Source organism: Colletotrichum higginsianum, chromosome 6 (assembly GCF_001672515.1).
Source record: "Colletotrichum higginsianum IMI 349063 chromosome 6, whole genome shotgun sequence".
Lineage (NCBI taxonomy): Eukaryota > Fungi > Ascomycota > Sordariomycetes > Glomerellales > Glomerellaceae > Colletotrichum > Colletotrichum higginsianum.
The window spans coordinates 1,268,523-1,294,165 of NC_030959.1; the positions used below are offsets into that span (position 1 = coordinate 1,268,523).

The 25,643-nt window shown below is 56.6% G+C and overlaps 8 protein-coding genes across 8 annotated transcripts; 4 read left to right on the forward strand and 4 right to left on the reverse strand.

Moving 5' to 3' along the window:
* Positions 1-2,370: 2,370 nt before the first annotated feature.
* On the forward strand, positions 2,371-2,965 carry CH63R_08802 (Calcineurin is a calcium-dependent; the record flags this gene model as incomplete). The annotated part of the gene is made up of 2 exons (XM_018303776.1): positions 2,371-2,466; positions 2,621-2,965. The coding sequence occupies 2 exons, from the start codon at positions 2,371-2,373 to the stop codon at positions 2,963-2,965; spliced, it is 441 nt and encodes a 146-aa protein (XP_018155799.1).
* Positions 2,966-4,702: 1,737 nt separating this feature from the next.
* On the reverse strand, positions 4,703-7,316 carry CH63R_08803 (Amine oxidase; the record flags this gene model as incomplete). Its single annotated transcript, XM_018303777.1, has 4 exons — positions 4,703-4,987; positions 5,054-5,988; positions 6,048-6,907; positions 6,967-7,316. The coding sequence occupies 4 exons, from the start codon at positions 7,314-7,316 to the stop codon at positions 4,703-4,705; spliced, it is 2,430 nt and encodes an 809-aa protein (XP_018155800.1).
* A 2,806-nt stretch (positions 7,317-10,122) lies between these two features.
* On the reverse strand, positions 10,123-10,899 carry CH63R_08804 (Succinate-CoA ligase; the record flags this gene model as incomplete). Its single annotated transcript, XM_018303778.1, has 2 exons — positions 10,123-10,457; positions 10,524-10,899. The coding sequence occupies 2 exons, from the start codon at positions 10,897-10,899 to the stop codon at positions 10,123-10,125; spliced, it is 711 nt and encodes a 236-aa protein (XP_018155801.1).
* Positions 10,900-12,587: 1,688 nt separating this feature from the next.
* CH63R_08805 (Cutinase transcription factor 1 alpha) lies at positions 12,588-14,711 on the forward strand (the record flags this gene model as incomplete). Its single annotated transcript, XM_018303779.1, has 1 exon — positions 12,588-14,711. One exon carries the CDS (start codon positions 12,588-12,590, stop codon positions 14,709-14,711), a length of 2,124 nt encoding a protein of 707 aa, XP_018155802.1.
* Positions 14,712-15,726: 1,015 nt separating this feature from the next.
* On the forward strand, positions 15,727-18,430 carry CH63R_08806 (Glutamine synthetase; the record flags this gene model as incomplete). The annotated part of the gene is made up of 2 exons (XM_018303780.1): positions 15,727-16,887; positions 16,946-18,430. 2 exons carry the CDS (start codon positions 15,727-15,729, stop codon positions 18,428-18,430), a joined length of 2,646 nt encoding a protein of 881 aa, XP_018155803.1.
* A 715-nt stretch (positions 18,431-19,145) lies between these two features.
* On the reverse strand, positions 19,146-19,528 carry CH63R_08807 (uncharacterized protein; the record flags this gene model as incomplete). Its single annotated transcript, XM_018303781.1, has 2 exons — positions 19,146-19,172; positions 19,322-19,528. 2 exons carry the CDS (start codon positions 19,526-19,528, stop codon positions 19,146-19,148), a joined length of 234 nt encoding a protein of 77 aa, XP_018155804.1.
* A 2,933-nt stretch (positions 19,529-22,461) lies between these two features.
* On the forward strand, positions 22,462-24,087 carry CH63R_08808 (Amidohydrolase family protein; the record flags this gene model as incomplete). Its single annotated transcript, XM_018303782.1, has 1 exon — positions 22,462-24,087. The coding sequence occupies one exon, from the start codon at positions 22,462-22,464 to the stop codon at positions 24,085-24,087; it is 1,626 nt and encodes a 541-aa protein (XP_018155805.1).
* A 429-nt stretch (positions 24,088-24,516) lies between these two features.
* On the reverse strand, positions 24,517-25,480 carry CH63R_08809 (DJ-1/PfpI family protein; the record flags this gene model as incomplete). Its single annotated transcript, XM_018303783.1, has 2 exons — positions 24,517-25,202; positions 25,336-25,480. 2 exons carry the CDS (start codon positions 25,478-25,480, stop codon positions 24,517-24,519), a joined length of 831 nt encoding a protein of 276 aa, XP_018155806.1.
* Positions 25,481-25,643: the final 163 nt, after the last annotated feature.

A 25,643-nucleotide genomic window follows, 5' to 3' on the forward strand; every position in this document is an offset into this window, starting at 1 on the left:
GTGTAGATGACAGGGCAATGCTCGGTTAGCTGCAGCAGCATCGACGGCGGCGGCGGAAAGGACTGTCTGGCGGTGACTGATTGACAAGGAGGTCTGGAAAGGCTCGAGGAGTAGCCGTTAGCCGAATTAACTGGAGACATGGAAACTTGGAGATTTGCCATCCAGGAGGGATGACGAGGCGAGGCGGGTAAAGAAGCAAGACGGGTGGATGACGGTGTAGTGGATGACGGTGTAGGAGGGCGGGTTGGCATGTCCATGATGAGGCGAAGAGGGATGTAGCCGGCAGGTCTCAGGGCGGTTTGACGCCTGGTCTATTGGCTGGATGAGAGTTTTTATTTTGTTTTTGACAAAAAGGAAGTGTGACAAGCTTGGCAAGGCCTGGAGGTCATTTCTTCGAATTGCGAAGTGCGGACATCCGAAGTAGAAGCGAGCGTCGTGGTTCCTGGCCCGTTGCCAGGCAAGGGACTGGTGTTCGGTGTTTGTTCTGTTCTCGAAGCAGCGGACCCGGACGTTGAGCCAACTTGGGCTGGCTCGAGGATTTGGGGGTTGATTGTCCAACCTAGATTTGGACTCGTATACGATCACTTCGTACACAACGGAGCGGCATGCCGTCAAAGCCGGCGATTGCTACGGGCCAGCTAATGCGGCATTCCGGCACCTGAACCTCCTCCCATGGGGATCAACATGGGATACTGTGTCTGAGGGACTCGACAATCGAGATGAAGCGCCGGGAGCAGATGGATCATCAGCTGGCGCCAATGCAGGTACGGTGATGTTGGCATTGGTCACGACAAGTCGACGGGACGGGATGGTGGGTGGCGTGGGTAGTATCCGTACTCCCTAGACGCCGAAGACTGGATGGATGAATGATAGATGGTCGTCTTAGTCGAAGGCGGGCCGCCAGGGCCCAGTTGCATCAGGCATCGGGATAAGCAATCAATCTGGAACTTTGTGCAATGGTCTCGATCTTGTGCTCGACGGGGTTCAGGGTGCGTAAAAGCCTGCGTGTCTTTTTTGGTAACTGCGTCACGCCGCTATGCGCCGAGGGGCATCGGGGTGTGGGTGGAAGGGTGAGAAAGAACTAAAAAAAAAAAAAAGATTTTGATTCTTGGGGATCGTCGCTCTCCTGTCTCCCGCAGGGTGCAGCCGCAACTTTGTGTCTGGACCCACACTCTTTTTTTCTTTCTTTTCTTTCTTGGGGCATTTACTGCAGAGTGTCGGCTGAGTCAGAAAGGAAGAACTGTTTTGCCGATGCCCAAGGAGAGATGTGGCCAATGGACGTTCAGGGAATATTCCCGTTCAGGCTACTGTATCCGTGGTCACCGCCAGGGGCCTTGTTTCGACTAGGCCAAATCAGCAGGGGGGTGAGGCTGAGGAAGGGGCAGCTGGGTCTTTGCCCTTGCCGCCGAGGGGAGTTCGGACGATACAACCAAAGCTATCTGTACTCTTGCCCAATAAGGAAGCCCTCCAAGCCCTCCAAGCAGCCCAGGAGCAGCGGGTGCCCGCCAAGGTAGGTACGTTGCTTGCTTGCCTGCCCTGCTAACAATCGGTCCAGCGGGGCACTCTTGGCTCCAATTTGCGCCGCCTGAAACTGACACCTCCACCCTTTCCACCTCCTGCTTCTTGCTTCTCCACGAGCTGCGTGCGGTACGCACCTCTAGGTCTCCGAGGTGGTGGTGTTTGCTCATCGGAGGATCCATCCATCATCAATTCTTGGCACCCGCGGCCAGGAGGTTCCCTTTCCCTCTCCGCCCAAGCCCAATCTATTTAGATGAAATCTTCCAATATCGCCTGCACGACATTGACCATTGGCCTTGATATAGACTGATCTTGACATGGCTCTCATGGCCCCCCTTTTTTTCTTCTCATTCCCACCTTCCGAGCTACTCGCTTGACGACCATGTTGATTCTAGCATAGCAGGCCCGTGCTTCTTGCCTTTTCCTGATTCTTCTGGTCTTTTCCGACGCTCTGGGACAATATTGATTGAAATATTGACTGTATCGCGGACGGCAGGGAGAAAAAGGGGAGGTGACCCCTGTGTCATGGGTCCGATGACGACATGACTGGATTATGTGATTTCCCCCCATCCACCCCGTACTCCGTACAGAGTAAGGCACCCGTACAGAGTAGAGTACCCGTACAGGGGACACAAACCGCGCCATTGACGCGTCTGGCCCCCAATCAACACCTAAGCTTCTTTCCTTGATTCTTACTGCCCTCCTCTCGAGACCACGCGCTCACACACACACACACACACACACACACATACACACCAACCACACTGTGTTGTCTCACTACTTACGGATATTATCCGATTTGGACACCACCGTTGGTCCACATCACCGCTCCAGCTTCAATCACGTCGTGAAATGCCGCCCAAGAAGCGTACTACCGTCGCCGCCGCCGTGCCGCTTGGCGAGGCCGACGCGAACCGTGGATCGGCTACAAACAACACAATGACAGAGGTACCCCTTACGCCACTGCGTTTACGGCCTTCCGCACCGGATACGTCGTGCATCCGCCCTGCCGCCGGTGGTAGCATGTTGATGCTTCTCGCCTCGCGATGCCCCTGACACATGCGCCGAGTGGTATCATGCTCTAACATCACGACGCGTCCAGCCCGCCGAGAAGCCGGCCCCCAAGTCTCGCAAGCGCAAGTCGGACGCCGTCGACGGGGCCGCCTACCCCTCGGGCTCGACGCACAGGATTGCCTACAACTCGCTGTCCGACTTTCTGAAGAAGAAGGGCCCGACGTCCGGCAACACGAGCAGCGTCTTCTACGCCGGCTACGTCTTCTTCGAGAAGCTGTGCATCGTGACCAAGAAACCCAAGGGCAAAACGAGGCTGGAGATGGAGATCTTGTGGCCTGATGGTTTCGACACCCACGCCCAGATGGCCAGTTACATCGTGCCTACGTATGCCACGTTGACAATGGATCAGTACGGCAAGGTTCGTTGTTATTGATTCAGGCGGACTTCAATTCTTCCAACTCTCTCTCGTGATTTCCAATTTGGATTCGGATGCAGGTATTCCGGTATAGGATCTGGGGTACGAGTTTTCAATCACTTCTTGCCCAATATCCTCCTGGCGCACGTATCGATCTGCGTCTCCCCTAGTCCCCCATTCACAAATCCGCCTGCGTAAAACATTGTTGGAGTCAACCCATTTCTGGAGCGCCATTGAAAAATCTCGGCCATAGAATCTAGCAGCCTGACTCGAGGGCAGGGTGACAGCCATATGAGCCGATCTATCTGCGACGGGGCGGCGGAGCAGGGATTACGGAGCATCGGCACGGCCACACGGGCGAGTCATCGGCTACCTCGGCCTCCTCCGATGCCCTGGATCGACGACTTACTTGACACAAAATGCTTGCCCTTCCCCCCTCTTGCGCATCTGCCCCTGGTCCGCACCAGTCACACTGGACTTTGAACCCGTGCCCGGTCGCCCAAACAAAACGGGAAACAATAAGGAGGGAGGGAGCCTTGAGCTCTTGTGAAGTTGAGGGGACGTACGAATCGGGCACCTGACAGGGTGGCACCGTGGCGGTGTCTATGGGTTCCGTTAGACTGTCTTTATGGGACACGGAAAACATGGAACGTTTCTTGCATAACTCTAATGGACCGACGAGCATTCAACCAGCCTCAGCTCGCTGGGTTGCGTTTCATCGAGACCGGCGCAGGGCTGTAAAGGAAGCTTTTGTCCATGTGCCTAGTTCATTCAGTGACTCGGATGGTGAGACGTCGCCGGCTCAAGGGCAGCTCCCCTGGTCAATAGCTTTGGCCCTCGAGGAATGACCGATTGGCAGAATGAACCCATTCAAACTGCAACCGACACCGTGCATACACGCGTTACATAGAAGCATTCAAACCACCATACCATTTCGGGGTTCAAGCTGATAAACTCGACCTCAAAAATCGGAAAAGGCTATCCTTCCAGGTCTCTGCTGGTTATTACTGCCGCTCCAACGTTCCTTGATCGACCAGGTCTGTGTATCTTCAGTCTCCGTCATGTGGCAGCCAAGCGTCTGCAATCCCCTCGGCTCCGTTAGCTTTCATCACAAGGGGGGACACGCAGGGATGAGAGGCACCTATCGCGGTGTCGGGGACGCGCGGAATCCGACATGAGCGAACAAGGCAGTATATCGAGAGCACTGACCGTCAGACTGTCAGGGAACGAGCCTGTTCAAGGCCACCAACGCTCATGACGCTGGTATAAGCGGTGACGAACCCGGCAGTCGCTGCGATAGACTCCCTTCATAGCGACACTGCGTGTCCGCAAGTGCCCTCTTCGCTGGCGGCTTGTATGAGTGTCCAGTAAGCTGCCCGGTGTGAAGAAAGAGATGTACGCGAGACAGCGCCAAAACATCTAATATAAGTCATCCTACTCAACACAACATCGTGTTTGATTCACTACGGGTGGGATGTTGCTGCATGTTTCCGTAGCTGTGATGATCCAAGTGTCTGGCGCCTGTGAGCCTGGCGTATTTCCATTCACGGTCTACGTTGAGAATATCTCAGAAACACGACATCAAACTATGTCCACCTCAGTGAGGCTACGCAATGAAGCATCATCATACGCTACTCTAGCCCGTCATGTCTTCGTAAACTATCGTTGAAAAGAAGAAGAAAAATGGAAAAGGAAAAGGGAAAAGGCCAGAATCCGGACGTATCATGGGGGATGGGGCCATAGAAAAACCACGCCTCAGATGCTGTCCGTCTCGTAGTACGGATCGTCCGGCAGGTACGGGAACTTCCGAACAACGACGTCTCCCTTGTAGTTCCACAGGTCGACCTGGGTGGGCTCGTAGTCGAGCGAACAGCTGTCCGTCTCGGCGCCGAAGGTGACCACCTCGGTGGTGTTTCCATTGGAGTAGTTGATGCGGACCATGTTGACCGTCTCGACGTTGGGGCCGACCTCGAAGTAGTTGGCAGGCATGAACTGGATTCCCGAGTGCGCCGTGGTGAAGACGGTGGTAGGCAAGTCGCCCTGTTTCGATCTAGTCAGTATCCTTCGGCTCCTCCACAAATCAGGGGGGGGGGGGGGGGGACTCACCGTATGAGGGACGTGGTGCATGCCGAGGTTGAGCCACAGAACGAGGTCGGTCTGGTTCAGGCTCTCGCCGTCGAAGAAGGCGTCAAAGTTGACGGGGGGGTTCTCCGTGTCCTGGTTGTTGTACGGGTGGCTGCTGCGGGGCTCCGTGTCCTTGCGCCTCGACACCATGATGTCGTAGCCGGCCCACTTGGCCGAGTTCTTGAGGATGTTGGAGTCCTTGACCGTCAGGTGCGCGGCGCCGGTGTACGGGAGGACGCGGTAGGCGCGGTACTCGCCGTGCCTGTTCTTGACGTCCTGGTTCAGGACGAAGAGCTGGTCCTGGTTGTTGTAGCTCCAGTCGAAGCGGCCCTGATCCTCGTTGGCGACGAACTCCCTCTCCACCTTCATCGTGTTGAAGGCCTTGCCCTTGGACCAGGGGTAGACCTGCGTCGTGGGGACCTGGTGCATGCGCTGGACCGAGTTCTCCGTGCCGAAGATGTCGAAGTCGGCCTTGAAGTTGATGACGTGGTCGTGCATGCTGCCCGACAGCTGGTCGTGGATCTTGAAGCCGTAGCCGTCGTTCTTGGCGTGGAAGGCGGCCTGGATGTAGCCCGAGGCGCGGACCTCCACAGCGACGCTGCCGTCGAGGAAGAAGCTGTAGCTGAACATGTAGTCGTAGTTGCCGACGGTCGAGACGGACCGGATGGTGAAGTACACGTTCTTCGTGGCCGTCACGTACTCGGCCGAGCTGTGCCGGGCCATGGGGTAGTCGGCGTCGAACTCGAACATGCAGATGCTGTTCAGATGTGTGTGCGTGCTCTCGTCCACGTAGAAAGACGTGTTCAGGTAGGTGGCGTACGACGGGCAGTCATAGCCCTGCAACAGTTCGAATGCGAACGGGCCGAAGCCGTAGTAGGTGTCGAGATACGCCACGTGTGACTGGGTGGGATCGCTTCCTGCGAGCTTTGTCAGACGACCGCCGTCCTGTCCACCGTAGGGGGGAAGAAAAACTCACCAGCATAATGGGCCAAGGCCTCTTGGAGGCCGAGTTCGTAAAGAATCCTTTGCCCCTTGTAGCTAATGTCGTAAAGAGCCATGCCTGTGTCGCGGTTGAAGCCGACGTAAAAGGTCCACCCCATCCACTCAACGTACTTCCTCTCGGGATCGACAGAGTACCTGGCACCTTGGGGAGCAACAGACGTCGGAGGAGCCAAGGTGTCCCTCGGGAGGACCTCTCCCTGCTGATCGGTCGCCGACCAGTCGCCCGCGAAGTTGCCGCCGAGCTTTTCGACATTACCGCTCCAGTACGCGTTGCGGAAGTCCTCCGTGGTCTCGTAGAAGATGCCGTTGTAGTACCACCCCTCAATGATCCACTTGGAGGGGTCGCGGCCGGTGACGTCGGACATGAAGAACAGTCCCATGGGCATCATGGAACCAACGTCGAAGATGGAGTCGGGAATGCTCCAGAACGTGTCCCAGCGCTGGACGCGGCCGCCGTCCTGGTAGTACGGGTCGATGCCCCAGATCGACAGGGTGTCGTTCTCGAGCCCCTGGGCGGTAGCATTCCAGAGGTCCTTGGTGATGTCGGCGACGCTCTTCCCGGCCTTGTAAAGCCACTGCTGCATGGCTTCGTCGTCGGCGTCGAGGTTGCGGACTCTGCCGCTCGTCTTGCGCGTGTAGGGGTACTCGAGACGCTCCCATTTTGTGGTGCCGTTGGTGACTGGCAAAGGGCCGACGATGATATCCTGATACTCGGGGTCTTCGGTAGCGCGGAAGTCGAGCAAAACGTGGGCGTAACGAGCCGGCGCAGGGGCGCTTCCGTCGATGTAGGCCAGAGCATCGGACTTGTTAGGCTGCATGAGCTCCACCAATACGCTGTTATGGTGGTTAGCAAACTGCTCAGTGACCCATCGAAATGATTGGCTGCCACTTACATTGTGTTGTCCCACGATGTGGCGTTATCACTGAGGCTAAGGTTCAGCTCCTTCTGGGCGAAGAGCCATTCGGTAACGCCTGCGGCCTCGGGGCCGGTCAACCCACTCCAAATGTTCTCCTTGGGAGCCTCGATGTCGAGGGGACTGTGAGGAACGCAGTCGGCGGGCTCAGAGGTGTTGGCGAACTGACGCTTGTTGATGGCATGGCTGAGGGCTTTCCTGCCATGACCCTTGGCGCGCTGTTGAGCCCACGGAGTCTTGGGAAGACCATTGACCTGTGTCACAAGATCGGAGCCAAGAAGAAGCAGGGCTCCCAAGCTTAAAGCTCGGGTGAAGGTATTACGACCCATGTTGTCCGAAGTCAGCCAATTTGCCAGGTCTGTGGTGGCTCAAAGCTCTTGATTGCTCTCCAACATCTGGTACATTACTTGACGATGCGGGGGCTTGTGAGCTTTTGTAGACTATCGAAAGTTAAGCTCCCGGGGTGGTCCCCTTGATTATCTCCAATCTAGCTCACACCGAGACCGGCGGTCAAGCCGTATCGACGTGAGCAGTCTGGGGTGTCTTCATGACAATGCATACTGACAACAATCATCCGCTTTCAGACAGAAACGCTAGCCGGTATGAGTAAATGGACGCGCCACTAAGAGAAAAACAAGGAAACGGGGAGTGAGAGCCTCAACTGCATTCTGAGGCGAGGATGAAAGGGTGGAGAGGATTCGCTTCTCGGGCCCTCCAAGCCCAAGTGGTGCGATTCTATCCTCACATCTAGCCGTATGCATGTAGGACTAGCTTCCATCAACGAAGAAACATCGCCCAAGACCGCATCCTGCTGCAGAGAAGTGGCATTCGCTGCATGGCCAGTGGGCCAGAGATCATTGATATCGCGGGCCGCGGCTTGCGGAGAGCACTGAGAACTCCTACCAGGCTAACTGCAATTTGAAAGACATGTTCCAGCAGTGCTCAGCATCCATCTTGATCGTTGATTCGATCAACGGGAGCCGGCTTGTCAGTCAAAGCCCCACCAAGTTGATAACGTCGGCCAGATACCGGCTAGCCGTGGCTCCAACTGTTGCTGTTGGACGATTAGATTATTGCCGAGGTGCATGTTGAACCGGCCTCGCGGAATCACGTCTTATCTTGAGGTTCACTTATGCGGCGTCGCCAGCTGGGCAGACCTTGTCCCCGCAGGGCCCAGGGGGTGTGTGTCTTCAACCACGTGGAGAGGGGCTGGGCATATGGAGTAAACAGAGCTCCTTCGTGCGGGGAAAGCAAACAAGATCTTTATCTCATCTTTAACGGTGCTTCAACGGTTATCGTTAGAAGGTCCTTCTCAGAGTCGACCGCGGCAGAGTTACAGCACAAATTCCGGCGCAGCCGGGCATCCAACTCGTTAATTACCGACCCGCCTCCCCCGGGAAAGACTAGCCCCAGATCGCTGTGGAATCGCGAGAATCTTGGTGAGGCCGGTTGCTTATCTCTGCCGTTATCCTTGGTGCATCGAACCGACTATCCAGGCGGAGCTTCTAATTAGTAATGCTTGCCGGCACGTCGAGCTTTCGAATCCCTATCGTTGATCCACACACGATAAGGTCTGGCCTCAGCTCGGTGAACCGTTTCGAGGCAAGAAACAGGCCAACCGGCAAGTTCTCATTGTAGAGCTTGTCTGAATGCGCAGTAAACTCCCGTGGAGGTTGGTCGTTCTGCGGACCACCATCCAAGAACCCACAATCCCCACATCTTGTTGCAGGTTTCTGATAAGCCTGCCCGTAACTGATAGGCAAACAGCAGACATGCGAGGTTCAGCTGTAACAAACCATGCAAGGTCCGCTAGTATTTTCCCCGAACTGCACAAGAGTCATCGATAACATGCCGGGTTGGCAGAAGTCTGGCAATCGCCGTGGCACCCCCCCACGTTAGGCGGTCTGACGTTGCAGAGGTGCGAGGGGTATGCGGAGCCGATGGGACGGAAGCTTCGCCAGGTGCATGGACACTGTGCCCAAGTAGCTCGATTGCCTGATTAGGCAGTTTTATTGACCATTCTTGAGGCTTTTGTTTGATCCGAGACGTGATGCAGGCTCCGAAATCGGCAGTTGACCGGATGTAACGATGGCTGAAGGCTGAGATGGCGGGATAGAGTCCCGGGTGTACCGTTGTCAATATTCGGACGTGGTGTGTGGCCTAGGCCGCTTGGTCGATGTTTAATAGTGCAATGTTTCTCCACGAATCTCAATCGCCAGGATTAGAGTCAGAGGCAATATTGTTGCTATGGGGGAGGAGTACTTGCAGTTAACTGACCACACTTGTTCTTTGCTGTAGCCATTGTCCGCCGCTCACAAGTCGCCTTCAGACCAGTTGATACAGTTACTAACAGCCCCAACAACCAGCGTTAGAGAGAGAATCTGTGTCGTCCTCATGACAGCAGAAATTTCAGGTCATCCGGTAGTGAGATTTGCATAGCAAGAACCACACGACCATAAGCTTCCATGTCTACTACTCATTCCAAATCACGTAGCTACTCCGTAGAGCGCATAGTAAGTAGCCAGCGAGTACATTAACACGTTTGTAGTCGAGGCAAATACGCTTCCTGAATGTAACAACTAGGAAATGCTTATTCAATAGATAGACTTAACGACAACTAGACATTAAAAGAGCAAAATTCTTCTGCAGAAGACTACATACATACAAACAAGTAGGCAATCATAGATAGATAGCACAAAGCCTTCACAAATAAATAAAAAGAGTATTCAAGAAAGCAGGGACAAAAAATGAATGCCAACCGCTGACGGGAATTGAGCCCGACGTGGGGGTCGAACCCACAACCTTGAGATTAAGAGTCTCACGCTCTACCGATTGAGCTAGCCGGGCAGACGGATCTGACGATTGGCTGATCGGTGACAATTCCCTCGCAACTGGCAGTATTTGATTCTGGGGGGGGGGGGGGGGCAGGGCGAAGCGGATTTGTTTGATGGAGACGAGAAAATTTTTGCTTGCTCCGTGCCGCACTCCACCGATGCCGGGCCCGCTTCGGAGCCGATCCACTCGCGGTGATCCCGGTCTTGTTGTGGTGGGTCTTCCAAGCAGTTACCCAGATGTAGTTATCCCGGGGAGGGGGGGGATCTAATCGGCCTTGGCCAATGAGACAACATAACTTTTCTACAGATCCAGCAGCCTCTTCATCTCAGTGCCCATTACTCCTGGATGAGGCACAACAACAGCTCCCGCCTCCTCCAGCGCCTTTGCCTTGTCGTCAGCGGGCACGTCTCTCGACGAGAGGAGGGCACCGGCATGGCCCATCGTCTTTCCGCGCGGCGCTGTCCTCCCGGCAACCATCGCAATGATCGGCTTTGGGATCGGAGTCGCTTTTCTGTACGCCTTGATGGCCTCGGCCGCTCTGAGCTCGGCCTCCCCGCCAATCTCTCCAATCACAATAACGCCTTTGGTCTCATCGTCCCCGAAGAACAGTTTGAGGCCATCAAGCAGGGTTGTGCCTGTTCTCGAACGGCATGGTGAGCAAAAAAGTCCGACCCGAAGTCACGGGGCTGTGAACACTTTACCAGGCATCATATCGCCTCCCATCCCCACGACGATACTCTGGCCGAGTCCTGCTTTCGTCGTGGCTCCAACAGCCTCGTAGCTTAGCGTCCCGCTTTTCGAGACAATGCCCACCACGCCCTTGGAATATTGCTTGTATGGCATGATTCCGATGCGGCACTGGTCAGGGGCAATGATGCCGGGGCAGTTGGGCCCGACAAGGCGGGTCTTGCTCTGCGTTCTCAAGATCTCCTGGACCCTCGCCATGTCGTGCAGTGGGACGTGCTCAGCAACCGACACGACCAACGGGACCTCGGCCTCGATGGCCTCGATGATGGCACCGGCTGCGAAAGGCGCAGGTACAAACACAGCACTCGCGTGCGGTTTGACAACCTTCATTGCCTTGATTTGAGAGTGCTTCTCGTAAGTCGATCTATCCTTAGTCGCAATATTGTAGGTGGAATGTGTCGCACCTCCTGCACAGTATCGAACACAGGCAGACCGACGTGCGTCTGGCCTCCTTTCCCGGGCGAGACCCCACCCACGACGTTTGTTCCATACTCAATGGTGTCTTTTGCGTTTTTGGTAGCCTATGCAATGTCAACTCGAACGTTAGGACCAGCCGACACAGAACACTAAGTCGCCGTTCGACGTACAGCTTTGCCAGTAAAGCCTAGACGTTGTTAGGGCGACATGATTAGCTAGAGTTGAGAGAAAAAGTACCCTGATAAATCACTCTTGTGTTTTGGTCTATCCTTAAATTCGCGATCGTGCCTTCGTACGAAAAAGAGGTCGGAGGTGTTGACGAAAAGCCTCTGCCGACGAGCCTAGTTGTGAATTGCCGAGGTAAAAAGGCATGTCTTGAAACCATGTGAGTTGCCATAGTGAATATTGTTGAGCGATTGAATCTTCTGATACGGCTGGTACGCAGCGGCAACGTGTTGGTTCTTGAGAAGTAGTCGTTGTCTCCTCGTAGGTAATTGCTTGTCGAGTCAAACGTTTAGCTGCGCGGCTCTAGAGTTGTTGCGGCTTCGGGTATATGTCATGAATGTAGCCGAGCGGTGATGTCACTGGCGTTGCTTAAACCCCGCTTCGGTAATAGAAAGATGTTCGACGGCGCTGCACAAACAATGACTTTGCCATTGTAACACCTTGTAATACTTTCTATTAGAAGTGGAAATTGCGATGGAGATAGGATCACTAACTTCAACTAGAGTGAAAGTTCAAAACTCTGGCACAGCTGGCATTCGACACCTAAGCAGTGGCGGTCCTAGGATCAAGCTTCTTAAGACTGCTGGAGATCAAACAAAAATAGCGGGAATGGCAGGAAGATCTAGGATACTGGGTTGAAATTGCTCTATATTTTGCAGTTTTCTTTTTAATAAAAATTGTTTGGACAGGCTCGTCAAGATGACAACTTGTGGACGCAGCTATACGTGAGGTCAGTCAGTGCAACATCGACCGAAGAACCCGCTGGTCAAACTCAACAAACTTCCTCATAGGTTCATATAGCAAGTAAAATTCATGGATTTCGAAAGATTGGTGTGTTTTTGCTACCCTGATTAATTCACAATCGTCTACCACTCTTTAACAAGAACCACAGCGACTCTTAGATTTACAATGCGCTCTGCCATCGCACTTACACACCGGAGTTTGGGCCTCTGATTTCTTGCCGACAAAAGAGTCGCATACTTTTAGAAACAGGCACTATATCAGCTTCTTAATTGAGGCTTCCAGGCGACTCAGATATTAAAAGAAGGAACTTGAGTGTACCATTGTTAGATCCAAGAGAGAGTCACTAGAGTGTACGCAAAGCTATGGCCAGTGCCTTCGGTTATATGGAATGGATGTAGCCGAGAGGTGATGTCACTGGCGTGGTCAACCCCCACTCCAGCAACATCAAATCTCTTCAGCAACATGCATCCCTTCGCCGAGATGGCGGTGATCCAAGCCATTTCAATCCAGTCCGCGCTGACAGCAAAACAAGCCTTGTAGCTTCTTATCGGTTTCGATTATTCATCTGGCGAGGCAGCGCCAAGGTCCGTAGGGCGTGTGAAGCAAGCATCTGCGGAGATCGGCTGCCGGTTATGGCGAAACTCCGCCGACGAGCCCGGCAAGCCTGCCAGGCTTGCAATGCGCGGCGTGTAAAGTGCAATGTAACCGAGCAGCAGCCATGCCGCAACTGCGCGATAGCCGACACGCCCTGCGAGCTGCGCGAGTCTCGACGCGGGAAGCATCCCCGCCCACCACGTAGACACGACTCGACGACCAGCCCCGCGCTTCGGGACCACGCCTCTTCGCCTGCCTTCGTCGATGCCAGCGTGCTCGAAGGGTCAACAAACGATCACACTGATGATCGTTTTGCGGCTTCTCAGGTGCTGGTCGGCTTGGCGAGAAACCGGGATCACGAGGCCTCGTACGAAGCCGAGACCATCGTTGCAAGACCTCCGTCACTGTCCCTGGCAGCGGATTGTCGACAGGAGGACGAGAGCTCGGTATTCTTGGGCGAGTCCTCGTCTATTCGATATGTCACGAATAGCTACCCCCCCGCGCCGGAAGCCGGTATTTCGCCCCCGGAAAACCTGAGGTTCCTCCATTCTGTTCCTCATGCTGTGAGGGCCAAGAACCTCATACCCGAGTGGGAGATCGAGCGACGACGGACGAGGATCGGCCTGCTCAAAGCCGAAGGCGTCTTCTCCTTTCCGCCCAGGCCGGCTGTTGAGACTCTGCTCAGGGCCTACTTCCAGTGGTTCCACCCATGTTTCCCTGTGGTGGATGAGCCTGATACCTGGCAAAAGCACAGGGAAGGGAGGCTCTCACCTCTGCTGCTGCAGGCAATCCTCTTCATAGCCGTCATACACTGTGACGAGGACGCCTTGCCGGCGCTGGGCTTCGGCGGTCGCCACATGGCCAAATGGGTCTTTTACAACCGGGCAAAGGATATATACGACGTCGAGTTCGAGCCCAAGAAGCTCACGGTCATCCAGTCCCTGTTTCTCATGAGCTTCTGGCGGGCGGGTCTGCTGCTGGAAAAGGATGCTCGGCACTGGCTGGGCGCCGCCATCAGCCTGGCCCAGACGAAAGCTCTACACCGCTCGTCCCGTGCGGCGGCCCCGGACCAAAACACGGAGAGGGTCCAGAGACGACTTTGGTGGTCGATCTACACGCGGGAAAGGCAGTGCGCGGCGGCTCTGGGCTTGCCCAACAGGATCCGGGACGAAGATTGCGATGTCGAACCGATGGATAGACGCGATTTCGAACACGCTTTCAACCCAGCTCTGCCGACCAGCAAGACTCAGGGGTACATCTCGTACTTCATCGGAATAGCACAACTCTCCAGAGCACTAGGTCGGATCGTCCACGGCGGCTATCTACCGAGCAAATCGCTCTCCGCAAGTGATCGCTCACACATCAAGGATGACCTGGCCCGGTGGCGCCAGAGCCTGCCGCCAGCAATGCAAGTTGGTGGCGACGACTTGGGCGGCAGCACCCCCAGCTTTCACGCCAACATGCTACACCTGGCCTACAACAATCTGCTCATCCTTCTGTACAGGTCCGGTTGCATAGGTACCGCCGAGGAGAGCAGGGAGATAGACGGACAGATGGCGCTGCGGGCGGCGGCTAGGAACTCGAGGATCATCGAAGACATGCTCTTGGAAGGGAACCTGCGCCATGGACAGATCCACGTCATCACGAACCTTTTCAACACGCTGTGCATCCACACGGTCAACCTCCGTGCATCAAAGGGGGCCGAGCGGGCCATAATCGAACACCGGGCCAAGCTGTGTCTGCTAGGCCTGCAAGAGCTTCAGAAGACCTGGGAAGTCAGGATGTGGGTTCTCCAACTCTTCTTCCAATATCTCGATCGATCCACGGCGGCGCGGCTGCGGATGCAGGACGACAACGGCCTCATGCCAGGGACGGAAAACGACAATGGATCGTGCCATGCGCCAGCGAGGGCAGAAACAAACGGTCAAGGTCCACTGGCGAGATCTAGCGAGACATACGACGAGTCGGGCGGACTTGACACACTTCTGGCATCGGAGACGCCGTGGTCGTGGTCTACCGAAGAGGCGAACCAGTTCCTGTTCACGCAGATTGAGAACGACTTTGCCTTTGGCGAAGGTGGCATCCTTGACTGGAACCCGGACACATCGAACAGCGTTTTCCCAGTGGCGGGTGACGACACCCCCGCTACTCCGGACTTTTGATACCTCAATGCTGCTGCTGTCTGTCCCTTCAACTGTGGTGTTGCATCGTTGCCGGTATCTCCGTGCGTCCGTTGCATCACTCGAAATACTTCTGCGTATTTGCCGTCTCAGCTTCAAAGACCTCCTCGATCGATGCTACATAGTGAGATATTTTTAGAACCTCCCCCCCAAAGATAAACATCCGGTCCCGGCACCCTCCGCCTTGACCGCACCATCTATCTCCATGCGCCGACTGGGCCCCACCGCCGGCCGGCCGGCCGGGCGCTTGGGCTTCATCGGGAAGCCCCTCCGTCATTCCCGTGTCATTGACCAGCCCAGCGCCCCTAGCTTTCGCCCCCCCCCGGTCTTGATGCAAAGCCGCTGGGCGGGACCGGCCTCTGACGTGCGTTCACCATTAACCATGGCTGATGCAGCAGTGCACCATTGTCAGTTACCCCATCCTGTATATCACATGAGTGACGGGTTGATGCAGGCAAGCTTTCCTTCCACCTGGTGCTTCTCCAACGCATCCAATCCATGAGGTTGGCTGGCACATTCGGTATGTCGAATGCGGGGTCCCGAAGCTTATCGACCTCGTCAGCGGTGCTACCGGGCCGTGACGTCGCTCCCTGAGACTCTGCCTATTCCAGGTGAGGTGTGTGTGTTCGGTGTGTCTTCCCCCTCCCGAGCTGGTCCATTGGGAGGCGTGAAGGACCGACAGTCCCCGAGACATTCTTTTTTTGTTTTTTTTTTTGCATCTTCGCCTGTCGGCAACGGAGGAAATGTCTCACGTCATTTCGCCCGTAAATCACCCTACCCCTCCCTCCCTCCCCTCCCCCCCCCTCTCCCCGTTCCCCAATAGCTGCATCGATTCCATCTATCTTCACACCTACGCAACCCCAAATCCCTCCCCTGAGCCCGCAGAGTGAGAGCGAGAGCTAGGAACAGACTGCCAACGGGGGCTTCGTCCATCGGACCTGCGGATGAGAGGCTATCAGTAAACTCTCTTACACACACATACACACCTTGGCTGCATATGACCTCACTGGTGGTCTTTCTCCGCCAAAAGATGGATCCCGCAAAGCTCACTGGCCAGGCTCTCCTCAGCCACACCATCCAGACGACGCCCATCATCGACAACCACGCCCATCCGCTGCTGGACCTCGACGCCATCGGGCGTTACCCGCTTCTCTCCATCACCACCGAGGCCCATGGGGACGCGATCCACGCCTCCTTGACCAGCCTGGCTCACTTGCGTGCCGTGAAGCAGCTGGCTAAAGTGCTCCGGTGCGAACCTAGCTGGGAGGCCGTCGTCAACGCCATTGAGGCAAAGCGCATCGAGGACTACGATGCCTGGGTCGCCGAATGCCTGAACGGGATCGAGTCCGTCCTCGTCGACGACGGCCTGGATGGCGAGGACGCCGTCTACCCTTACTCGTACTTCAGCGACGTCACGCGGAGCCCGGCCAAGAGGATCGTCCGCATCGAGAAGATCGCCGCCGAGATCATCAACCATCACCTGCCCAAGGATGAGTCGGCCGCGAGAGATGTCAAAGACGCCGGCGTCGCGTTCGAAAAGGCTCTCAAGGCCTTCGACCACAGCATCGCGGAGGCCATCGCCGATCCCGAGGTCGTGGGCTTCAAGTCCGTCATCTGCTACAGGACCGGCCTGGCCATCCCCAGACGACCGGACGCCGCAGCGGCCAGGAAGGCCTTTGAAACCATCCACGCGAACCACACGCAGGGGACCGACAAGGCCTTCACGCGCGTCAACCATCACGGGCTGAACGAGTACTTGGTCCACAGGCTCGCGTGCCTCATCAGGAACGCCACGGGCACCGGCAAGAAGCCGATACAGTTCCATACTGGCCTGGGCGACAACGACATCACGCTCACCTCCGCGTCGCCGTCCCACCTGCAGGACTTCATCCGCCAGTATCCAACGGTGCCCATAGTCTTGCTTCACGCCAGCTACCCCTTCGTGAGAGAGGCCGGGTACCTGGCATGCGTCTACTCCAACGTGTACGCCGACATTGGAGAGATCTTCCCCTTTTTGAGCCGAGATGGCCAGGAAACTGCCCTGAGGCAGATCCTTGAGCTGTGTCCCTGGTCCAAGATTCTCTGGAGCACCGACGGGCATTGGTTCCCCGAGACTTACCTGCTCGCCGTGCTGCAAGTGAGAGAGGTCTTGGAAAAGGTCGGCGGCATTTCCCTTCTCCGCAGCATCATCGGATGTCCGAGCTAACTTGCTCCAGGTTCTGTGCGAATACGCTCGCAAGGGGCACATGACTTGGCGGGAGGGCACCAAGCTGGTGAAGGATATCCTCTTCAACAACTCGAACCACATCTACCACCTGGGACTCGAGTTCAGCTTCGACGAGTCCTTCATCAACCCGAGAAGGCTGTCCGGGCGAAGCGACCTCGACATTCTCGAAGCCTTCTTGGACGGGAAGAAGCCGCCGCAGTACCTCCGCGTCTACTGGAACGACCTGACCGCCACCTCGCGCGTCCGCGCCGTGCCCATGCGGAAGGTCCTCTCCGTCTTGAACGAAGACGGCGACTTCTCGCTGAGCATCACCAAGGCGAGCCTCGGTCTCCTGCAGAACGACATGGTTGTCCCAGGCGCGTCCGGCACGGGCGAGTATCGGCTCCATCCGGACTTCACCTCGCTGCAAGAAGGGCCGAGAGAGGGCCACATCAGCGTCTTTGGCGATTTTAGGGAGCAAGAAGGATCCTCGGTCCCCTTTTGCCCGCGATCCCAACTCCAGCGCGTGGTGGAGATCGCCGCTCGCCACGGCCTGACCTTCCACCTCGGCTTCGAGATCGAGCTCGTTCTCCTCGAGCGCATGGGCAACTCCTTTGAGAAGTACAGAACGCTCGACAACGACGGTCACGCCTGGTCCGCCGCCCGCATGATGGACCACCCGGTCTTCACCAAGGTCATCGAGAGGACCGTCGCCGAGCTGGACGCGAAAGGAATCTACATCGAGCAGGTCCATCCCGAGAGCGCGCCGGGCCAGTTCGAGGTCATTCTCCCGCAAGCCCCGCCGTTGGAAGCCGTGGACACCCTTCTGTACGTCCGCGAGGTCATCTCCAGCATCGCCGTCGCCGAGGGATACAGGATGACCCTCCACCCGAAGCCGTTCCCGACCTCGTGCGGGACGGCGGCCCACGTACACATGTCCATCACCTCGGCCGGCGGATCCAAGCCCGAGACGTACAACCCCTTCTACGCCGGGATCCTGAAGCACCTCCGGGCCATCGCCGCCTTCACCTACAGCAACCCCGTCAGCTACGAAAGGGTCCAGGACGGGGCCTGGGCCGGCGGCCGCTGGGTCACCTGGGGCACGCAGAACCGCGAGACGCCCCTTCGCAAGATCGAGGACAGCCACTGGGAGGTGAAGTGCATGGACGGCCTCGCCAACCCGTACCTGGCGATCGCCGCCCTCCTCGGCGCGGGCACCCACGGGTTCGGGGAGGCGGAGAAGCTGACCTGGGGCGACTGCGAGGTGGACCCGGCCTCGCTGACGTCCAACGACCGCAAGGAACTCGGCGTCGAGCAGATGCTCCCGTCGGGCTTGCCCGAGGCCCTCAAGGCCCTGCGGGGGGACGATGTCATGAACGAGCTGCTCGGGGAGGATCTGATTGAGAGGTACATCACGATCAAGGAGGAAGAGATGAAGAACCTGGATGCCATCGGCAGTGACGAGCGGCGGCAGTGGATTATGGAACGATACTAAGGGGAGGGGCGGGGGGGCGGCTTTTTGGACCCGTGGGCCGCCCGTGACGGCAACGTTGTAATTGCTCGAGTTTGAGGCAGCGAAAGAAATTGGACTATGCCACGTCGCTACTCAGTCTCCCCTTACGATGGTGGGGGCTTGGGGCACTCTTCAACTCCTTCAGTCACGATGTTAGGTCCTCAGTTTGTGGTTTATCAAGCATGACTGGATCGAGAAGAGCGAGCAACCGTACGATGGGTGATGATGTTTGGAGTTGTTTCCCGAACACTCTGTCAAGTTGTTCAACGCCCTTTGTCATGAAACCACGGCTTCGAGGCATGTTTCTATCCAAGATCGCTCCGAGATCCGTTTCTTCTCTTGCCAAAGCTGGCTAAGAAGGTCTCTTTTTAAAACAATGCTGAGCACCTTTCACTCTTGGCGATTGCCGGAATTTCCAACGCAAGATCTAAACCTGGGCTGTGTTCCTCGCCAAACGAAACGAGAGACGCTCTTGTAGGGATAACAGAAGCTTTCACATCTGCAACGGCTGCAACTGTTTGAAGCAAATTCTTTTTGTGATTTGTTTTAGATCAAACTTCAACGAAAGCCTCCAAAGGCTCCCAAAGGATCTTTTTCATGCCCAGCTTGGATAAAACCCTCCCCCTTCGCACCTCCCCCTTGGCCATTGGTTCCTTTGGCCCTCACTGCGTTGGGTGTACTGAGATTCCCAGTTTCTTTAACACTTGCAACCCTTCCCACCATACTGTTCAAGAGAAAAGTCAGTAGCCGCACACGGACGACGACCTCTCACCAAGTGACGAAATGGATATGGGGTCTCGAAGGGGTACCTAAAAGGGAAAGAAAAGAAAGGGGCAGTAGGGGGGGGACGGCGAGCTTCGGATGCCAACTTACCGCGCACTGCAGAATTGGACAGCTACCGCAGTCGCAGCTCGCCTTGAACCCAGTCGAGCAGCATGTCGGGAGATTATCCCTTGGATGCAGGAGAACATTGCGGGCTACAAGCGCCGGTTCGGTATCCCAACCGGCGTCGGCCGGGATGGGCTCGGCCATGGCGAGCGGCACGGCAACGAGGGCAAGAGCCAGAGTGAAGAATCTCATGATGATAAGAAGTGAGCCGGATAGGTACTTTTGAGCTTTGTATTGTGGAAAGATGCAGACTCTCGGGGGGAGCCCCTTTCTCGGAAGATGACTGTCCTATTTATATTTCAGGCATCGCTAAAGAGGATAGGTGACCCGGGGACGTCTTCCTCCCGGTGAATCGTCCATGGCATGACTGGAGAGACCGACAAACCCGCTGGCTTCGAAACAAAGGACCGAGATTGGGAAGCCACATGTTCTCCTTCCCGGTACCCGTAGACTTTTGGTCCTCAACTCTCGGAGGCCGGGCCAGTTGATGGGAAGGTCCACGAGACCTCGCATAGATCGTTCTCCGCCACTCGGCATAGCCAATGATAACCTAAACAAGCACGTTCGGTTTCTGTTCTTCGCGTAGGTCAAGGACAGTCGTATCTCTCCAAGCACTCGGGTTGTTCACGAACCAGGCCTGAGCTTGGTTGCGTCTGCCTGTGCTTTCGGCACCTTTCATTCTACATCAAGGCAGATGCTGGAGAAGCAAAAGATGTCTCATCGGCCGCGAAAAGGCTCCATGCCTCTGCTCTGCTTTACCAAGTAGAAGGACACAGTGCAGCATAGACTCTTCCTGTTTTTTATATGTATAGAAACTTGCTGCTACCTTTAGCGGAGGCAAAGCCCGCTAGAGGCTAAATCACTATGCGGAAATCAGCTGTAGGCTAGTCTCTGTTTGGCTGCTACCCTGCACTGCACTGCACATGAAGCCTTGCCGCGATTGAGCGGATAACCTTTCGCAGCCTACGAAAGTTTTCTATCAGCAGGATGTCAGGGCTTAATGAGTCCCATGAATGTGAACTACTGTAATGGCCAAAGTTACACGTAACTGTATTCTAAGGCATGGACCCTTGGGAAGTCCCAAGGTCGTGGTGGTTACGCCCTCTCAGGATTTCTTCACATCAGGTGCCCTACGATTGACGCCGTCAAGATAGCAGCCAGTCGCAGCAATGATAGACCCAATGTTTGCGGGCTAGGCTTTTCTAATGCAAGGGCCAGGGGAGGAGACGAGGCAGCTTGGCCCGCCCGCCAAACCCTCTCTCTGTTCAAGTGGACAACTCGAAGAAGGGTTCCCAGGGGGCAGGCTGGCAAGTAGATATGCGACGTTGTCGTGGCCTATGCGCCATTGAGACTCACGAGAAATTCATCTTCACAGTTCACTGGGTCTGTTTCTGCTCGGCCACAGCAGGCAGCATACACAAAAGGCCATTTTGTGCATGGTTTCCGGACTGTTGCTCAACTCAGTAGTATTCACCTACTTCTTGGGGATCTAAACAGAAAGAAGATACATTGTAAGTTTGAAACTTATAGCTTATTCTAGAATAGAGTTTCTCCAAGCTCTGGGCCTATTCCTAGTGGCGCTGCGCTTCTCGGCGCGCGTGAGTCAGTTGTTCAGCCAAAGTTTCGCGGGAAACCATGCTGTCGGGAGTTGCACACAATAAGGAACCAAGGGTACGAATCAACCGCGTTCCTCGCTTGGGCCAGGACCGACAAGTGCGGGGGGGCCGCGCAACGCCGCAAAGACCCTGACATGACTCTGGAGACTTTTTAAAATCTCGAGTCCAGACAGGACTCTGCTCTTTACCTCGGCCGGGAAATCCCATGGGAACGCGTAACTTCACACTTGCTGATAATGCTAAAAAGAAACTACCACTAGCCACATCTTTCGGTGGCATTGAATGCTTCTACAACTAACCTGTTCAAGTTAGGCGTGTGGGAGAATGTCGATGGCTCTTGTGATGGCAAGGTTTTGACAAGTCTCTTCTGTTCAACTGCAAGGATACGACTAGCCGGAGGACGACAAGCGCGCGCTGTGAAAGTAAGCACTTTTGCAATGAGAGTCTTTTGGGTTCGGCGCAGTCTCTGTGCTGTCGGCATCAATCTTCGTTCAGTCCAAGGAGCCAGATATGTATGGGCCAGGGTAGCTCGACCAAGGTTGTCTCGAGCAGGTCTACACTGTGAGTTAGGGTTATAGTTGCCTGCAATCTGCTGATAGTTGACGACCACACGATCTGGATTCCAAGGCATTGATAAAATGGCCCGGCCGTGGCTTGTTACTCAACCCAATTTCCGCATTTGAAGCCGAACTTAACAAGCATAGTGCGGGCGAGAGTTGTGTGAGGAACGAGGAACCGGCACTGTTGGGTTCGGTGCCTCTTGTCCGATGACTACCACAGTTGAAGAAGTATGCAGCATGAATTATATGATCTGCGTCTGTCTTTCTCCCACGCGGGATTGGTCTCAAGAGTTCTTGAGCGTGCTGCTTTGCGTGCCAAGAGTTGGCGTTGTTCAACGCCAAGTAGTTCAACCTCACTTACACGTTCCGATGACCATCTGGCCGTTCGTAATCCATTGACCTAGATTGGGTCGAGGAGTTAGACACGTACATACCCCCGATAACGGATCTTGGTCAGACCCCGTTGCTCGCACTAACAATGAGGGCCAGTACGTGTCGAGCCCGTTCCATAGCAAAAGCTGGGAAGGAAAGTCGAAGAGAGGCCAGACCCGCAATTATCCTAATTAGGAATCTGTTATCGGAATGTGTTCCTGGGGAAGAAGGTCGTGGCGAGACGAGTCCACTCTGCTTCCATACGATGTATGTACAGACATCATGGATGTGAGAGGATAAATTCCCGATAGCGAGAGGCTCATAAGCTGGGGCTATAAAAATGATTCACAACCCTGAGCAAAAGTCGGCATCGTTCATGTGATTTGTGTTGTTTAAACCTTTTGTTCCGAAACTCGCGTTCTTCTGGAATCGTTCACCCAAAAGACCAGTTAATTAAACCTCCTGTCTACGCATCTCTTACTTCTTCCGCACGCCAATTTCCTGCAGCTCACATTGGTTCAACAGCTCAATACCTCTCTCTTAAGTTCGGCGGTCCGGGCTCGTTTCCTCTCCCACGATGGCCCCGGCCACCCTCTTCCGCAACGGAAAGTTCCTGGCCAACTCCGGCACGGGCCTCGATGCTGAAGCAACCTTCGCCGAGTGCATGCTGGTGACGGGTGGGAGGATCACCGCCATCGGGGCCGAGAGCGCGGTGACGCCCGCGAACCGGGACGGGCTCCAGGTGCACGACCTGCGCCAGCGCACCGTCCTCCCCGGCTTCATCGACGGGCACATGCACCTCCTGCTCCTGGGCCAGTCCCTGCGCAAGCTGGACCTGGTCCGCTGCAAGTCGCTGGAGGACATACGGTCCACCATCAGGGCCTACGCGGAGGCGAACCCCGCGCTGCCCACGATCCTGTGCAAGGGCTGGATGCACTCCATGACGCCCGGCGGGGTCGCGGCGGCCCTGCTGGACGACATCGACCCGCGGCCCATTTTCGTCGACGCGAGCTCCCTGCACTCGTGCTGGTGCAACTCGGCCGCCCTGGAACAGCTCGGTGTCGCGGACATGCCCGACCCGGCGGGCGGGCGCATCTACCGGGACGCCGACGGGAAGCCCTCGGGCGTCCTGGACGAAGGAGCGATGATGTCCATCATCTGGCCCTTCCAGGCGTCGTCCTCGCCCAAGGAGGAGCGCATCAAGGCGATACTGGCGGCGATCCAAGAGTACAACGCGGCAGGCTACACGGGGGTGGTGGAGATGGCCATGGACGAGGAGGCGTGGGACGCGCTGGTGACTCTCCGGGAAAGGCAGCCGGATCTCCCCGTTCGGGTTGCCGCGCACTGGCTGATCAAGCCGACCACGGACGCGGAGGCCAACTCGGCCCAGGTCCGGAGAGCCGTCGAGCTGAGCCGGGAGTACAACGCCAGCACGAGCCCGGACCTCCGCATCGTCGGCGTCAAAGTCATCTGCGACGGCATCATCGACGCCTGCACCGCGTTCCTCTCCCAGCCGTATGCCCCCGCGGGTAGTCCGCCGCCGATCTGGGAGCCCGAGTACCTGAACCCCGTCGTCAGGGAAGCGGACGCCGGCGGCCTCCAGGTGGCGCTCCACGCGATCGGGGACGCCGCCATCAAGATGGCCATCGACGCGATCGAGAACAACGCCACGCCCGGACGGAGGCACCGCATCGAGCACCTCGAGCTCGCGTCGCCCCGAGACGCCCGGCGGCTGGGGGAGCTGGGGCTCACGGCGTCCGTCCAGCCCGTGCACGCCGACCCGGCCATCCTGACGGAGTGGCCTCGGCTTCTGGGAGAAGACCGCTGCCAGCGGGCCTTTGCGTACCGCGAGTTCGCCGACTCGGGCGCCCTGATGGCCATCGGCAGCGATAGCCCGACGTCGCCGTGGCAGCCGCTGCGGAACCTGTACGTCGCGACCACGAGGCGCTCGGCGCGGGATCCCGGCTGCGAGGGCGGCGCCGTCAACGAGCACTTCCGGCTGGGCCTCTGCGAGGCCGTCACGGCGGCCACCTATGGCGCGGCTTGCAGTGTCTTCGCGGAAGGGCGAACGGGGAGCCTGGAGGTGGGAAAGCTCGCGGACTTCATCTGCGTAGACATGCGGTGGGATGCGAGTACTCTCCTGGAGGCGGAAGTCAAGGAGACGTGGTTTGGCGGACGGAGAGTATGGGAGAGTCGGGAATGACCAAATGAAGCACGATATCAACAATGATCATTTCCATCACCGATGCATGAAGAGCTTGCTTGGAGTATGGATGGTCGGCTCTTCTACTCTTGGTGCTTGAACCACCCACCACCACCTGTTGTTCTCGATGACATTGATGCGGAGGCATCCAAACTTGCTGTCCTTCAAAAAGGATTGGGTCAACTTTGAAGGGGTTTGATGATTAGTTCCCTCATAACGAAAGTCAGATTCATGCATGCTACGCCTCTCAATCTCCCTACAAAATCCAAGCTTGCAAAACGCAAAAGTGTGAGATGTTCTTGCAAAAGCAAAAACCTGCTTATGCCTTCAGCTTTCCGAGTCCTCCGACGGGTCATCAACAAGCTGAAAGTGACAATCTGTAACTGACTGGCACACACACACACACACACACACAGACACACACACACACTACTTCTTCGAGCCCCAGAGGTCGGCAAAGGGGTCCCAGCTCGGGTCCTCGACCGGCGTGTACTCCATCCGGTCGGCGATGTTCTTGGCGACCTCGCTGCCGTACACGGCGGCGATCCACGCAAAGGTCAGGTCGATGCCCGCGCTGATGCCCGACGACGTCCAGACGTGCCCGTCGCGCACCCAGCGCGCCTTGTGCACCCAGTCCACCTGCGGCCGCAGCGCGACCGTCTGCTCCCACGACAGCTTGTTGGTCGTCGCCCGCCGGCCGTCGAGCACCCCGGCCCGCGCCGCCACCCCGGCGCCCGTGCAGACCGTGAGCAGGTACTGCAGCGTGCCGAACCGCTCCCGCACGAAGTCGACGGCCGTCGCGATGCCCGGGTACCGCGTCCCCTGGCCCCCCGGGACGATGAGCACGTCGAGCGGCGGCGCCGTCTGGAAGGTGTGCGTGGGCACGATGCGCTGGCCGAAGTCGGAGGCCGCGGTGGCGGTGGCGGGCTGGCTGGTACTGCCGCCGCCGCCGGTGGTGCTCTGCTTGGTCGACACGGGCTCCAGCGTGTCGGCGATGGTGTACAGGTTCATGTTGTAGGACCGAGACAGCAGGTTGAGGGCGTCCAGCGGGCCGAAGACGTCGAGCGCCTGGAATGCCGGGAACACGACGACGCCAAAGTTGACGGGCTTCTTGCCTGGGAGACCGGTCAGAACCTTTGACTGAGAGCTGCTTGGAGCTGCTTCTCTCTGATACATGCTACCAGGGACAGCGGAACGGCCGCCCCCCTTGGTAGTAGTCATCGTCGTATGATTGGCAATAGTACTCACCGCCACCGGCAGCACGCTCACCGTCTTGAGCCATGGGTGGGCTCTGGCTGAACTTCCTAACGCCGGGCAACGGAACCAACATGACCGCCGAGGGTCTCTTAGCAAACACTGATATCGCGATGGTGCGGCTTCTACTGCTTAGCATTTCTGCCCTTCTTTCGGTGGTGAGAATGAGATGTCCCGTTCAAAACGTATTTGAGCGATGAGGAGGGGGAGGAAGAGCGGCGGCACTGCCTCTTCGAAAGCAGCCCCGCGATTCAGTCACGGCCTGATTTCCACACCAAAGGCCGACGAGCGTGTGCTCGGAG